The 16,140-nt window shown below is 40.0% G+C and overlaps 2 protein-coding genes across 2 annotated transcripts; both read right to left on the minus strand.

Moving 5' to 3' along the window:
• Positions 1–4,160: 4,160 nt before the first annotated feature.
• Positions 4,161–9,430, minus strand: tal1 (T-cell acute lymphocytic leukemia 1). The gene is made up of 4 exons (XM_041804064.1): positions 9,165–9,430; positions 7,340–7,921; positions 6,902–7,020; positions 4,161–6,009 (listed from the first exon to the last, which is right to left on the minus strand). The coding sequence occupies exons 2-4, from the start codon at positions 7,882–7,884 to the stop codon at positions 5,486–5,488; spliced, it is 1,188 nt and encodes a 395-aa protein (XP_041659998.1). The 5' UTR covers positions 7,885–7,921; positions 9,165–9,430; the 3' UTR covers positions 4,161–5,485.
• A 2,969-nt stretch (positions 9,431–12,399) lies between these two features.
• Positions 12,400–15,867, minus strand: LOC121520202 (uncharacterized protein KIAA1614-like). Its single transcript, XM_041803574.1, has 6 exons — positions 15,846–15,867; positions 14,796–14,946; positions 14,301–14,520; positions 13,650–13,762; positions 13,372–13,562; positions 12,400–13,122 (listed from the first exon to the last, which is right to left on the minus strand). The coding sequence occupies exons 1-6, from the start codon at positions 15,865–15,867 to the stop codon at positions 12,929–12,931; spliced, it is 891 nt and encodes a 296-aa protein (XP_041659508.1). The 3' UTR covers positions 12,400–12,928.
• Positions 15,868–16,140: the final 273 nt, after the last annotated feature.

Genomic DNA, 16,140 nt, shown 5'->3' on the forward strand with positions numbered 1-16,140 from the left:
AAGCTTTTTAATTTAAATCATGTTTTATTCTTCCCTTTGAAATAAATAGGCATGACAAGTCAACACTGAATGTATGGATAGCTCAGCAAACAGTAGACAGCTCTATTTAAAAGGTTCACATCTCTGATGCATTCAGGCAGTGAACAGCATGTTTAAAACACTGTTGTAAAAGACAGAAGTAACTTTGTCTAGTTATTATCAACACAAACAGAGCAAAAGGTACTATGCATTAGAAAATATGATATATACATTTTCAGCCTATAATAACATTCAGCTAGATGCTTGGTCTAACAACAATGAAGCTATACTTAATAAACTGGAGATTTAATCTTCTCAAAATAACCATTGTTGACACTAAATCACTTTTGTAAACTACTGTAAGAAATGCTTTTTTTTTTTTGCTATTATCATTACTGTACTGGAAGTTCCAGCCACATTTGTAGCTAGTGTAGACCCCCCAGGAATAAGGTGGACAGTGTACATCAACACTGATGCTATGGGAAAAAAGTAGAAGTTAAATCCAGTGGTGTAGAGGTACCTACAAATTTGGGTGTTCCCTTAATTTACCCCCCACATATTTTTTAAGCCTGTTTAAGTGCTGGTTCCCATCCTATTTTCCTTTGCGCTCCTGCTACTTGTGTCTGAGAAGAGCTGAACCCTTCCAAGACCCACAGGAAAAAAGTGAAACCTCATCAACATTGATTTGAATTGTTTCACTGATAAAAGCCCAAGCAAACTACGCCTACACATTTTTCCTACCAAACTCTCTTGATAGAAACAATTTGATAAGTAATTTTTCATGATTTCTGTCAGTTTATGCCAATCTAGTTTTAAAAACCTCTGAGCAGACAAAGCCTTGTGCTGTCCCTGATACCTTTGCAGCCCTCTGGGGGGGGGGGGGTCACAGAACGCAGGTTGGGAACCAATGCTGTAAAGGATAATCACCCTGTGTTAAAGACAAAGACATGTAAAAACATCTTTTATATATAGTCAACTTTAAATGGGCCTTTAGTATTTTCAAATTGTCACTGAACTTCTGCTTTAGGAAGAACTGTTGCCTTTTCAGTTCACAATTTATTCCTCAGTAGTGTTGGGGGTAATACCTTAAAAAGCATTGCACTAGTTTACTCTGATTACTTTTTTGTTGCCTCTGCCATCCGATGATTGAGAGAAAGAGTAATGAGTGTGTATACTCTATATGTCCTCATATACTCTGTACTACACTGGTGGTTAAATCACTGTACACATCATCTACACACTAAAGGCAGCGTTGAAGGTGATCCAAACTCAAAGGAACATGAAAACTGATATTGTTTAATAAAAAAAAATCACCAGAGGTAAATACAAGTAAAAATGATTCCCCATTGACGTTACATAGCCAGTACAACAGATTAGCCGCCTTGGCACCGAGCTAGGAGGATAACCTTCTGCAGCACTGAGAGGTGAATGTACTATAAATTATACTCTGCTGTAGCCACACATTGAAGTGAAAAATAGCTTTGACTTTTACAAATGTTTTATCTGATTAGACCCTTAACTGTCAGGAGACCACTCCAGACTAAAAAATATTATTAACTCAGTTCACTGTGCAGAGCAACAAAACATCTTCAGGGTAAATTTCTTATTTTGTCTCTCAACAAGGCTACAAAGGCATCTATATGTTGAGATGTATTTTTTAAAGAGTTGGGGGACAATAAATGACATCGTTTTGAAACATAACAATTACAAGATGGGTTGCATCTTTAAAAACAAAGACGCTTTTTTTTTTTAACCTTAAATAGAATATTAGATTACTGGAAATCTTTACAAAATTTAAAGATAGTTATTTCACTTACAAATTATGCTTTTTCAACAAACTGATTAGGGTGTGACACCATGACTTTCCAATACTGAACTTTTTCACAATATTCTAATTTTTTGAGACACTGAATTTTGTGTTTTCATTATCTGTAAGACATAATCATCAACATTTCAAGAAAAAAAGGCCTGGAATATTTCACTCTATGTGTAATGAGTCTATATGGGTTTCTCTTTCTGAAATGAGTGACAAAAAATAGTGAACTTTTTCATGATATTCTAATTTTTAGAGATGTATATGTACATCTGGAAAAGCTCCCATAGAAAGCGTTTGGGAAGGCAGTACTTTGCTTCAGCAGTAGCAGCCATTGTATTCACTGGCTTACAGAACAACTCAACCCACCCGCAACAATCACAAACTCATGCTGAGGCAGGTTGGGAAAGAGCAAAAACTTATTTTGTTATGAAAAAAACTTTCAATGTTGTTCTTTGCTCTTTATTTAACACAGAAATGTGGTCCACTTCTGATAAAACTGCCACTCTACAATAGCTACATCCAAGCTGACTGTAACACTTGCAGAAGCCATTTCTAAACCCCACCCTTAGTGACCACCTCATTCTCCTCACATGACACTGATTGGTCTAAACCATGTTTGGTACAGCACAAACATTGTGGACTGGAGCTTTTCAAGATGGATTTGCCTGATGACAGAGATGGAGTCTGGCAAATTTATCTGCTTTGCAAGTTTACTCTCGCGGCCCATCTCCAGTAACTCTGGGGCCCAGCAGAGGGCCGCAGCCCACACTTTGGGAGGCATTGCTTTAGCTGGTTCCAAGTCCACTGTCAGAGCTGCTTAGCCTCACGTCAAGAAAATCCAAATAAATAGTTACTCTGAATGAGATAGTTTAATAGTTTGTTGGGCTGGATCTTGACAAACAAAGATCACCTTTCTGCTAATTTGATCATGTTTATGTCTTACAACAAGATTTAAGTATTTTATTTTTTTGTTTTTTCAAGCCAAAAGTCAAACGCAAAGGTTTCATTAATTGAGAATAAATTAAATTTGTATTCTGGCATATTTTAAAGGTATTTATTATTAAGGGCAGATGCTATATTTTATGAATATTTTCAGCTTAAGATGAGTGTAACAGTGAAAGTTGTGAAGGAGGAAAGCCCAGAATCACATCCCCATGTACTGGTGAAAAACATCAATTTACCACAAAATTTCCACCTTATTTAAGCTGCTGTCCATGATGATGTTAGTGTGTGTGTGTGTGTGTGGGTGTGTGTATGTGTGTTAAAATTGTACTTTGTTTGTTTATAGGCCTATCTGTGGATATGTGTGTGTGTTGGTGCATTTATGTTTTTTCCTCTGCTCAGTGTGAAAATATAAATAACTACCTTGGCGGTGTGTGCAGTGTAATCTGTTCCCAGCAGGCTGGATTCCCACTGTGAGAAAGACAGTATATTGTTCCTGCAGCAGCACAGATAACAACTCATTAGCATACTGAATCATTTGGCTGCAAGAGCCACTCTGCCACCCATCTGCACTGAGCTGATAAACACACACGCACAGATCCATGCAGAACAAGCACACACACTGACTAAAGCCTGCTCTCACAAACACACAAACATGAACACGGCAACAATCCTCCTCTCCAATCCCTCACACACACACTCCCTGGATCCCCTCTCTCTCTCTTTTCTGTGTTTTTGGAGAGGCGGGAACACTGAAGCAGGTAAATGTTTGGCAGGCATTAACCCCAAGAGTTGCTCAGTCGGCCCTCGCTCAGGAGGGGCCTCCAAACACCTGGATGTCTCTGATGCTCTCTGGAAGCAGTAAGACTTTTTCAGAAGGAGCTGATGTTGCTGCTGTAGTGGTGCTGGAGTTATGGAACACGGGCATCAAAAAAGTGCTATTCAACTCTGTTAATTTCATCTAAATTGCCACAGGCTGCTGAACATAACTTTCTGATTGCGTAAGTGAATAACTTGCAGGCTGTTCGGCTGTGCACAGACACAACAGTGTGCAAACGAGTGCAACGGAGGCTGTCCAAACCACTTTCACAATGGCAGGATATCCTGCAGGTCACCGAGACACGTTAACCTCTGCAGGAAGTCGTCACTTGTTGGGGAGGAAGTGAGGATTCCAGCGTTCATTGGGGGAATTTCATGAGGAGGTGTGCGGTTTTACTTTTTGTACTGATAAAATGGAAAACAGTTGTGCCATTTCTGCCTTGAGGAATTTGTCAACTAGATCTGTAAATAGCGTCAAAGTAAATTAACATAATGTGATGTAATGTGACAAAAAAGTAAATGTCTTCAATTTGATCTTCTGAATTAAACTGACAACATGCTTGAGTAAAATCAAATACCAGGCTTTTCTCTGCGTGTTTTATTCAGGGATTTTGTATAAAATTCATCGCTTTAACATTGGATATATTTATAGATACAGCTATCATACAACAAATATGTCATTACCAAACGTACAATGTCCCTTTACTGCAATTCATAAAATACCATAGTTACCAAAGGTACCAATATAGGCTACGAGGTCCTGCTGAAAAGGCAGAAGAACCAACAACAGAGCAATACACGACTGCGTTTGTGAAAAACTGCTGGTGTTGTTATGATATTCACACTGCGGGTGTGTTGAGTGTCTGCATGTGTTTGTGTGAAATGTGGCAATGAAGGGATTTATTCATGTACCTTACTAAACTACAACTGCATTACAGTTAAAAAAACACTGAAACATTCATATCAAAAGGACTGCATGAGTCACGTCATGATAACATATGACTCATACTTTGTACACTTTAAGAAACACTGCGTGTCTTGTACCTCCTCAACTGTGTTGCCTTCATATTTGGTGTCTTTTTCACCACCAAAGTGTAACAGCAGTAAATGGTACCACATTGGATGTACTAGTTCTTAATGTCTCTCATTTTCGTGTCTCCTATAAGACCTTTTTTTCCTTGTAAACCCATTGACAAACACACTAAAGTACATCTTGAACCACACGATTGAACTCCAGTCACTGTTGTTACATTGCGCAGTGGAAATATGATGCTATTTACAATACATACGCAGCTGCATGGGTACAATAGAGTCCATTCGGATCATTTACAGCCTCAAACTGAGGCTGGCTTACATTTGTGTCGTTATTGTAAGAAATTGATTTAGATGGTGATCAATCTCAGGGTTTATTTATTGATTTTCAATTCGTCTTTGAAGCAAACTGTATTTATTCTGTCTGCACCACACTCTAATCAATAATACCATTAGTGTATCATTGGTCAAAATATTAGTATATCTTTAACAAGTATCTTGTGAGGGATTTTTTTTGTTTGGTTTAAACTTTTCTTCTTCATGTGTTTCTACTTCTTTTTTTTGCATTTGTGTCTCCCATTTTGGGGGATGCTAAAAACAGAAAATTTCAACCTCATTTCAGTCAAAGACATGCAAAATTTACAAGTCTGTAGTGAGATCAAATTCAACCAATCATCGAGCAACCAATCATACGGTGTATTTTGGAGACCGAGCATACTCATGATCCATTCTGAACCCTTTTTTCTCTTTCCTTGACTGATACCTCAAAGCTAACAGTTCCTGAGTGTATCCTCATCTCTTTTTGTCCATCTCATAGTCCTCTTTCAGTCTCAGGTTTTGTGTTTTTTGGCATCAGCATCACCGACGACTGGAGTCATCTATTGGGCGCCCATTGCGCCTCAGATCCCGAGCAGCAATATGCAGTGGGGGCCCACGGGAAGCTGTAAGAGTCCTCGGAGCCGGAGGTGAGTCCTGGTCCTCCATAAAGCTCTCAGGACTGCCCTCAGCATCACCATCAGGCAGGCTTCCACAACTTGAGCTTGGCGACATAGTCTCCAGAAGATCGTCCCTCGCCAGACCCACCACAGTGTCCTGATGCGGTCCACCCTGAGGGCCGCCCTCATGGGCCCCCACCAGCAGCCCCGTTTCCCCGTCTGTTGAGCTGTCGACGTTCCTCCCTCCATCCTGGTCCTCCAGCAGGTTGGAGAGGAAGCTGATGTACTTCATAGCGAGCCGGAGGATCTCGTTTTTGCTCAGCTTCTTGTCCGGGGGATGTGTTGGGATGAGTTTACGGAGCTCGGCGAACGCTCCGTTTACGTTCTGCTGCCGCCAACGTTCACGACTGTTGGTGAAGATACGGCGGACAATCTTTGGCTGGCCAGCTAGCAGAGGAAAAAAGGAAAGAGGCATTGATCAGCAGCAGCAACACAAAAAGCAGAGCCGAAACAGAAAATGCAATCTTTTAAATTGCAAAACAACATCAGTGCAACAGTTAACATGAAGGAGCAGCAGTAGCAGAAGAGATGCATATAGTATAGAGTATGCATTGTTTTGGAAACAAATAATTTCAATTCCTACAGAATAAAGTCAAAAAACTGTCCTCTGAAATACATGAAATTTGTCATGATAGAGCAGAAGCTAAAGAGGCTTGCAAAAATATGATACGCCATGTGCCAATGCAACATAAAAGTATGTTTGATTAAGCATGCCAAACCCCAGGATATGGTGTTAGAGGGAGACTGGCTTCTGTATCCTATATTTTATGCACTTTTTGTTTATTTAGGTATGATAAAATGCCCCACTGCAGGTACTCACATCCTCCCACCCCCAACAATGGTGTCTTCCAGGCTATTGTCGCCCTTGGAACACACCCAGTCTATCTTAATCCTTCAGCCCACTCTGCAGTAAAACCTTGGCATGGAGGCAGCAGCAGCACCCCCATCCTCCCCCCCCTGTATGTGGCAGTGAGTGGGCAGCAGTGGAAAGCATGTTTTAAACGAAATAAACCCCAAATCCGCCTACGTTCAGATTACTTTAATGGCGTGCAGGTACATGTATTTGACACTTTTGATTAGCAGCACTTATTTATGCCTTGAATTATCATGTATTTACTCCTCCGGGTTATACACTGAAATTTTTTGCAAAGCATCTTCTGATCCCTCAGATTAGTTATAGCATAGATCCCTGCCAGTGGATGGATGACAATGGGGATGAGGAGGGGACGTTTAGGGGACTATATTGGCAGAAGGAGGACACAGCAGAAGTGCGTCTTACCATACTTATAAAGATCTAAAATGCGCCTACCCTCGTCGAGTTCAACCTCATAAGGCGCCGGGCGGCGCTTTACCCTGTTGCTGGGGTACATGCTGTACTGCTCTGACTCCCCTCCAAGACTGTGGCAACAGAAAAGACACAAGAGGTGTACAGGTATGTGAGAAATTATTGTAGAAAACAGAACTTCCATCATTGTGTTGAAGTCTCATTGCAGCAGAAACAATCAGAGAGACACAGTCACATTCATCCTGCTGGGCTAATTCTCTCTGTTATAAATGCACTAACAGGCTAAAAATGTCAACTTAAAGCACACTGAAGCATCTCTTCAGGCTGTAGCGTCCACATCTACCTGCTTTCAAACTTTCCCTCACACTGATCATAAAAATGCACAGACATCATGCTATGATAGGATTGTTCTTCTTTGGTGTGGACGTTTACCTGTTGATGGCGGCGAGAGGCTGCGCCAGGTTGTAGAGCATGGCCCGGGCCGGGACAGGAAACGCGTTTGGGCTAAGTTGGACCATTCGAGCGTCGTCTCGTTGCGGCGGCGGCAACGGCAGCGGTGGAGGTCTGCGAAGTTCCGTGATCGGCACCAAATGGCTCTCAGTCCTCTGCTCGAGCGCTTTTATAGCGTCCCTCCTGGAGAGCTCGATCACCGGCACTTCCCTTTTCAGGTCAAGGGCGTTGTGAGAGGCAGTTTCCTTGGCAACGCCGTTGATGATGATGCTGATGCTGGTCCCGTTGCTCGAGTTCTGCAGAGGAACGTCATCCGTCTCCTCAGCCCCCTTCAAGCGCCCTCCTCTCTCCCTCTCCTTCTCCTCCTTCTCCCCCTCCCCCTCATCCTCCTCCCCTCTCCTCGGCTCCTCGTGCTCCTTGCATCCGTTTTGTCTGGTGATGATGATGGAGGAGTCCTCGCGCTTTCCAGGACCGGACTGGGCACCGGGACTGCCGGGACGGAGCTCCGGCTGCCGTTTTTCCATCATTTTTACACCGTCACCACGCGCTCGAGTCCACTAGGTCCTAAATAGGATTATTACGTCAATATTTTATCATCAGCAAATTGGAAACATAATAAAGATATTGGCTCGTGCAATATAGAATAAAAACATCCCCTTATTATTGTTATTATAAATATAATAAAGATATTAATTTAGCTGTCATTATTTGTAAAAAAAAAAAAAAAAAAAAACTGCACACTTCTTACAAAACAAAGAAAAATAAATAAATACAGGAAACTATCTTCTTTTTTTCCTCGTTTTTTAGATACATATAGAATTAATTAACATATAATTTAGAAAATGAGTGCAGACGTTTTTTTTTTCAGTGATATGACTGCCAAATTAACACAGCTACTTTAATCGATGGTACTAGGCATTTAATGATTTTTATAAAGAATTGAAGGTTTGTCAGAAAATTAAATATGATAAATTCTTCTATGGTTTTCCGATTTTTTTCCCCCTCACCTCTAAAAACATTAGCCTGCTAGTCTACAAATAACATATTTGGACCTAAATCTATTTTATAATGTCTCTCGTTTACAGAGCGCTTATCTTCTGCCTCCATTAATGTTTTTTTTTCTTTCTTTCTATGAATCTCTTATCTAACGCTCGCTTGGCCTTCAGCACCGTTTATACCGTTAAGCGTGACTATAACCCACGTTTTGGACTCACTCTGAACCATTTATTTTTCTAAGTAACTGCTTTTAATTTTAAATGATCGTCTTATTCAGAAACTGTGGATGCCAGCACTACGAAATGAGCGCTCATTCTCTGTCGACATAAAATCCTGCCTTCAGCAAAATCCAGAAATAACCGCGTAGAAGAAGAAAAACAGCCGTTTTGGGGATTTTTTTTTGCAGATAGTAGTAAATATTGTGATGTTTTTTTAGTTGTTTTTATCGAGATGTAGGCCGTGGAGCTGCTGTTTATTATCGATCATCAAAGGCTTGTCAAAATGAACACAATGATTGACGCTTTGTGCTCCTTTAATTCCATAATCGACATTAGAATATTATAATAAACGAATAAGAGACCGCTAATGAAAAAGCGAACTCTAATTTCTGGGAATTCTCTCTAATAGGCCTAGCATCCGTTATGACATCCCGTTCAGCCTCAGCCATCCGATCGGACAATAGCAGAAAATATAGGCTAAATATTTCGCTCATAACACCAATAAAATCCAGACGAGAGCAATCCAATTAGCGCCTTTAGAAACAACAAATATGGCGGTTTAAATAAAGATACGTTATTTTTTTTGTACTCACCGTTCCAGTCGTGTTGTTGATGTTACTGTGTAAGTGGAGCCATTTTGTGAGTGGGTCATCCATGTCTGAGGTTTTTCTTTTTTTTTTTTTTCCTCTGCCAGTTGTGGAGCAGTGTGTGTATATGTGAGTGTGTATAGTGCTGTGTGTGTGTGTAGCTGAGTTATTCCTCGCCGCATCCAGCGCGCGCTCCCTCAGTATGGGGAGCGGAACACAGGCCGCAATGTGGCCGAGAGAGATAAGCGCACGGCAGCGGCCTCTTCATTCCCGATAAGCTCCTAAACCCATTATTTATGAAATGATTCATTATTATTTGGCTGTCGTGGGCTATATAGGCTTGTGGAGGGCAAAGCATTAAAAAAAAAAGCAAACAGGCACAGCGTAACGGCCTGTAACAACGTCAGGTAGTGTAGTATTGTAGCCTGTGCTTTAGTTGAGGTGTTTTAATTTTTTTTGATTAAAGAAACAAAAGCTCAGGTTAAGCTTTTGACCTTTTTATATTTCCAACAGAGCCCTTTTTGCTAAGCCTATTTATCCAATGGGAGATAAGTGGAGATAGAGGGTCGTCTGTCTTTTCCTTTGTTTTTTATCCTAAAAAGAGTAGGCCTATAGCTCTCTGTTTTCATTTTCTGTGCCCTGAGGCTGCACGTGCGACTGATACAATGCACGGCTGAACCGACGAGGGTGTAATTATCATAACGATACCTTAATAAAAGGCTTCAATTCTTTAGCCTATTGATTGATTGATTAATTAAAAAGGATGAATCAAAAAAAAAAATGTACTGTTGCGTGTCATTGCTGGTGTTTGTGGCCTCCCATGGCCGGCGGTTCCCCTGGGTCCGTGGGGAGGCATCATGGCTGCGGGAGATAAAAGCGCGTGAGCTCCTGGGCGCATCAGATAAAAGAGGAGCGCGCTATCAGCGCACGCGCAGGACAGTTGGAAATGTAGCAGGTAGCCTACATCCTAATAACGGATGTTTCACACCTTTTTTTATGCTCTTTAAGAAAAATACGTTTGAATTTATTTAATGCCCTAATGAGGGCGTATTTTAGATAGACATATGACCAGATAGGTAGACTGTTAAATAACATTTTTCTTCCTTAAGCCTTTATTATTTCAAAGGAAAAGGTAACGAGCTACATAGGCTACTCAGCTCAGTCACGACATTTTAACAGACCTGTTGAGGCAGAGTCACGACCAACATCCTCCATCCTGTTCTTAACAACCCCACAGCCTCTCATGATCTCCCTCTTACAATCTCACAATCTCTTTTAACCTTTTTAGCATATAAGGACACCACAGTAGTTCATTTCTACTTCAAATTAACAGTCTAAGCTATATTTTTGATCGTATCTGTCTGTAGGTTGGTGCACTTTAACCATTTAATGGAAATTAGTGTGATTGGAAATATCTGACACTGTAGTGTACACTATGTGAAATTATAGTCAAACAATTATACACTCATCTCAGGATATTATCACAATACTGGCTTAAACAAATTAAAATTTGATTTAGTACACTTTTATATTTTTTACAAACATATAAGGATGAAGTAATTTTATGGAAAAACAAATATTTCCTTCTGATTGTATATATCTGTTGTTGAAAATCCCCCCAAATATGATAATGTTGATAATAAATGTATTGATATAGCACCTTCAAAAACTGGTGTTTACAAAGAGCTTTAGGAAAAGGCATAACATTAGGGATTAATGAAATACACATCAACAATCGAACTAGTTTTATTGTTCATATGTAAAATTTTATACTTTTCAAGGTTAATACCTGTAAGTAAGAAATACATTTCTTTTCTTTTAAAACAAAGGAAAACTAATAAGTTCTGCTGCTTCCCAACCGAAGTCAAACAAGAGAGGAGAAAAAAACGCATAGCCCCCTCTGCTGGCTGAAAATAAGTATTGTTATGAACATTTTTGTTCAAATTGTTTTAAATGGTCCATTTTTTTTTATCCATTTTCATTGTGGCTGTCTATTCTTTTTAAATTTTCAGTTAATCCAAGAAATTCTGGAGTTAATATCTCCCTTTTTGTCATGTTTTAAAATTCCACTCTCCTGCATTTGAAAAGGAAAAAGGGATCAGGAAAATTGAAATGTTTGACAACACATTGGTGCAGATAATTCATGAGAAATCAAAGGGGCAGTGTGTAATATTTAGATTATTAGCTTTAGTGGAAAGAATGCCCATCTAAATCAGTGTTTAATCATCTGAATATACAAAATTGTTTTATATTTAACTTAGAATAAGCCATGGGTAGGGAGGGTCCCCTCCATGGTGTCCACCATCTTGGATTTTTACATCTTGTACATACCCCAGACTGGAGCAAATAACAGAAATCCATCTTTTTTTAAAATTCAACTGTTTGTCACAGTTACTATCAGAAGTGAGCGTTGCAATCTAGACTCAGTTTGATGTTGCTAATATTCCCCAGTTCTACACATTGCACCTTTAAAGTGCAATATACTTATTTTACATCACTATTGCTGCAGGGAGATGTTTCTGCGACTAACCCAAAGTGTGCTGAAAGGGACAAAAACGTATCTGACTGATCACAGTTTTTAAAAAAATCAATGCATAAATATGGACTTTAATTCAACATAATTAATGCATTAATAATGGCAGCCCCTGTTTTTTGATAGCATTCAATCTCCATTTGAAACAATTGCAAGGTTTTTTTGTCTGTCATCTTCTCTATACTTACCTTTATCTGTTTTTATTAGTTTGTTAAATGTGTTTTTATGGTTTCAGTTGCTTCAAAGTTTTTGGATATTTTATGGTGTTTTTATTCCCACCGTGGTTTTATGTTTTTAAGTTATTAGTTACTGTGTAGCATTTTGGTAAATGTAATGTTTTTCAAATGTGCTAAATAAATAAAGTGGATTGGACTGGATTGATAAATGAGCATAATCAAAGAATGTGATACATTCAAAAAATAAAAGTTTGACAAAATATATTATTTTATTTATATAAGCAAGTGTCAGCTTCATAAAGCATTAGATGATAACAGCACAGGGCAAATGAGAGGATTTTAAAAAGCCCTAGGGCTACATGATTCATTAGTAAAGAGGGTGAATTAATTGATGTTCTTGTTCACAAATAACTAATGTTATAGAAGGATATCTTCTTTCTTTTTTATTTAAATTTCATGCAATATTAATTGCTGTTGCCTTTGTGCAGAAGGTTTCAAGAGCATCAAGAAATTTACCTTACACAAAGCAATCATTATAATCAATCAGCCTGATTAAAAGGAACAGAAGAAGACATTGTAGATCACTTCACTAAGCAAACACGCTGTTACACTATTACACTTAAAGTGTTCTGATGGATTACTAACGCCTAAATAAAATCCACAACCCTTATAAAGGGAGAGTTTCAAAAGAACTCAAATATAAAGTCAAATTCAGCTACATTATTTATGAAACTATATTTAATCTATTCATTCAAACGTGATCCAAAATTATTCATAGAAACAAGCCATGCTGGACTGGAATCAGATTGTCTTTGAATCACTAAAATAGCAATATCTATTGTAAAATACACATTCTAACTAGCCTGTCTGTTAATTTATTTGTAATCCATGCCATGTTGTTTAACATGGATTTGCACAAAAATAATTTTAACTCATAAGCCTGATGTCCTATGCTGGTATTAAAAACATGAAACTGCAGTACAACACTGACTCAAATCTGCCACAGGGTTTGCAGTAGTGAATATTCTATCCATGGGTCAGAGTCATGTCTCTCCTCCCAGTCAGCGCTGAATGCGTCGGGCCGGCATGATCCGAATAGAAGCTGTGCTCTCCCGAGTCATGAGTCGTGTCACCTGGTCCAGACTAAGGCCAGCCACCACCTCTCCATTCACCTGCAGAATTTCATCACCAATGCTGAGGAGACCGATGTAGGGACCCTCCCCACTACCGTCCCCCACTTTCTCCACATAAACGCCTGAGAAGGAAACAATGAGAGGGGAAGAAAGGGGAAACTGAAGTGAGGGAATGGCTTGATGGGGCAATAATATGTTGTATAGGAAGGAGAACTGACCACACATTTTGATTCTATCCCATTTTTCTCTTTTATTTCCTTTTATTTTCAATATGCATCTAATTTAAAAGAAAGAGCAGAACAGCAGTAAACCACAAAACTAAAAACCCTATATTTGACACAGTAAAAGGAGATGTTGATTGAAAGAGTTACCTGTGTCTGGTCGACCTTTGCCTCTTGAAATGACAAAACCAAATGGCCCATTTGGGGGTCTGACTAGCTCAAGGAGGAGGGTCCCATCAGAGAATGCCTGGGTGACCCGGCCAACTGGACGCACCACTCTGGAGGTAAGTACATCCTCAACACTCAGGGCTCTGTGAAGCTCAATCTGAGGGCTGTCTGGGCTGTAATAAGACAAATTGAGCTCCAATGATTATCATGTTTATTCCTCCCTATGTGAGTTTCTTTCAGCTTCATTTTTCTCTGCCTACCTGGGCGCCAGGCCATATGGTATCTGCACCTCTCCCAGTATTGTTGAACGTTCTGTTCTTCTTTCCAAGCTCTGCACAGATGAGGCTTTACGCAATTGGGCCAGTGGCAGCACCTAGTGGCAAATCAACAGCACTGTATCAAATTATATTTTCCATATTGGCAAAATTCATCAGATCAGCCCTTGGAATTGGAGCCTTTTTGCTCTGTCATCCCCAGAACTAATAAATGTGTGTTTGGCACAACATAAACGAACACATTATGCCAACATAGGCTGCATTTGGCTGGCAGGGAAAGTTGTTTACATCTGCTTAGTGTACTCTAACAGCTGCCAAGAGGACAAAAAGGACAGAAAGTGGAAGGAAACAACCAGGAATGCATTTTTGTGCTCCCAGAGTCAGGCACGATTCGCAATACTTCAAAGCCTCAACTGGTCCACTGTGGTAAATAAGTAATGAATGCTACTTCAAAGCATAACTGGAAGTTTAAAGACATGTAAATAAGGTTTCCTCTCCCTACGGCCTACTTTTTAAAGGTAAAAATCGCATCTATTTGATGTTTGCTGTTGATGTTTACATGAAAGTAAACAGAAGACAATGGCAGGGCTGCACAGCAGTCCTTGAATGTAACACAGTGTGGAAAAAGGTTCTTACTGGGTGCAGGGTTTGCAGTGAGGGTGTCCTCTGTATGCGGCTGGAAGGAGGTTTTCTGCGGGTGGGGCTTGGGGAAGCAGAGCTGGCCCGAGGGGCAGCGGGTAAACTGAGCTGCTCCATGCTGCTGGAGCGACCTCCTTTAACAAGTCTGCCAACACTGTTCAGACCGATAGAGGAAAAGAAGCGACGCAGGAACAGCCTCGGCCGTCCATCCACTTTTCTGTACGGTAAAATAATGGTGATCTTCTTATTAGGCAGTAACAAAGACTCACAATGCTTTACTTAAGATATATTTGCAACCTCAACTATTCTATCAAGCAGTAAACAATGACCTTTTGTTCAAGAGAAACTGTTAAAAGAAACATTTTGTTAATCATGTTGCTGTGAAACCCTAAAAGGGAAAACTTTCTACTACCAGCAGAGGGCAGGATTGTCCTGTTTCTAGGATATTTAGAACAACATCCTGTGGAGTGTTTCTATTCTGTCTTACTTTACCTGGACCCATCACAGTTCTCCTCTGATACCGCCTCAGCTTTCAGGTGTTCTGCTCTCAACAGCTCGGCTCTGAGGTCCTCAGCCCGAGACAGAGCCAGGCCACGCAGGACAGGGCGACACTCAGGACCAGAGGCTGGATCTCCACTCACACCTGTTGGTAGATACACTCAGCTGTGTCAAAGAATTCTAAATAGTCTATTCAATTTATTTTATTTCTCTTCTCCATTCAGCTAATTTCTTCATTCTCCTGTTCTGTTATGCTTACTTTAGTACAGAATCACATGAATGCATACTGAGAAGGCCTTAGATGCACCATGGATGTTTTACTCTTACTGATTTCATAAATCAATCAGGTCACTACATAGAATATGGCTTTTTTGACCAAAAAAACCCCCAAAAATTACCTTTTTAATGTCAAAGTGACAACAGATTTCTACAAAGTAATGTCAATTAAATAAAAATACGTAATGTAACATTAGTGACTGCAGAAATCTTCCCACCCTTCAAGTCAGTGTTTAGTAGAGTCACCTTTGGCTGTAATCACAGCACTGAGTCTGTGTGGATAGGTCTCAGTCAGGCTTGCACTTCTGTACACTGCAATTTTACTCCATTCTTCTTTGAAAAACTGCTCAAGCTTTTCAAGTCTAGCCACATATTCTCTATTGGATTGAGGTCTGGGCTGTGATTTGGCCACTCCAGAACATTCACCTTGTTGTCTTTAAATCATTTCTGTGTAGCTTCTGCTGTATGCTTTGGGATATTGTCTTACTAAAAAATAAATCTTGTCCCAAGCTGTAGTTCTCTTGCAAACTGAAAGGGATAGTCCTCCGGGATTTTCTTATGTTTCGCTGTCTTCATTTTAACACAAGCCTTCTAGGGCCAGCTACTGAGAAGTTTCACTGCAGCATGATGCTGCCACCACCGTGCTTCACAGTGGGTATAGTATGTTTGTGATGATGTGCAGTGTTTGTTGTCCACCAAACATAGCATCTTTTCTGATGGACAAAAAGCACCATTTTGGTCTCATCAAACAAAAGAACTTTCTTCCACTTGGCCGTGGCGTCTTCCCCATGCCTTTTGTTGAATTCTAGTGGAGATTTAATATGAGGGTTTTTTTCTTTGTCACCCATAAAGCTCTGAAGAACCTGAGCAACAGTTGTATGCCAAGCCTCTCCCATCTCAGCTGCTGAATCTTGTGGCTCCTTCAGAATAGTCAGAGGTGTCTTTGAGGCCTCTCTTGCTAGTCTCCTTCTTGCATGGTCACTCAGTTTGTGTGGATGGCCTGATTTAGGGAGATTTACACGTGCCATTTTTCTTCCATCTTATGATGATGGATTTAACTGAA

Source organism: Cheilinus undulatus, linkage group 13 (assembly GCF_018320785.1).
Source record: "Cheilinus undulatus linkage group 13, ASM1832078v1, whole genome shotgun sequence".
In the NCBI taxonomy this organism is placed as follows: Eukaryota; Metazoa; Chordata; class Actinopteri; order Labriformes; family Labridae; genus Cheilinus; species Cheilinus undulatus.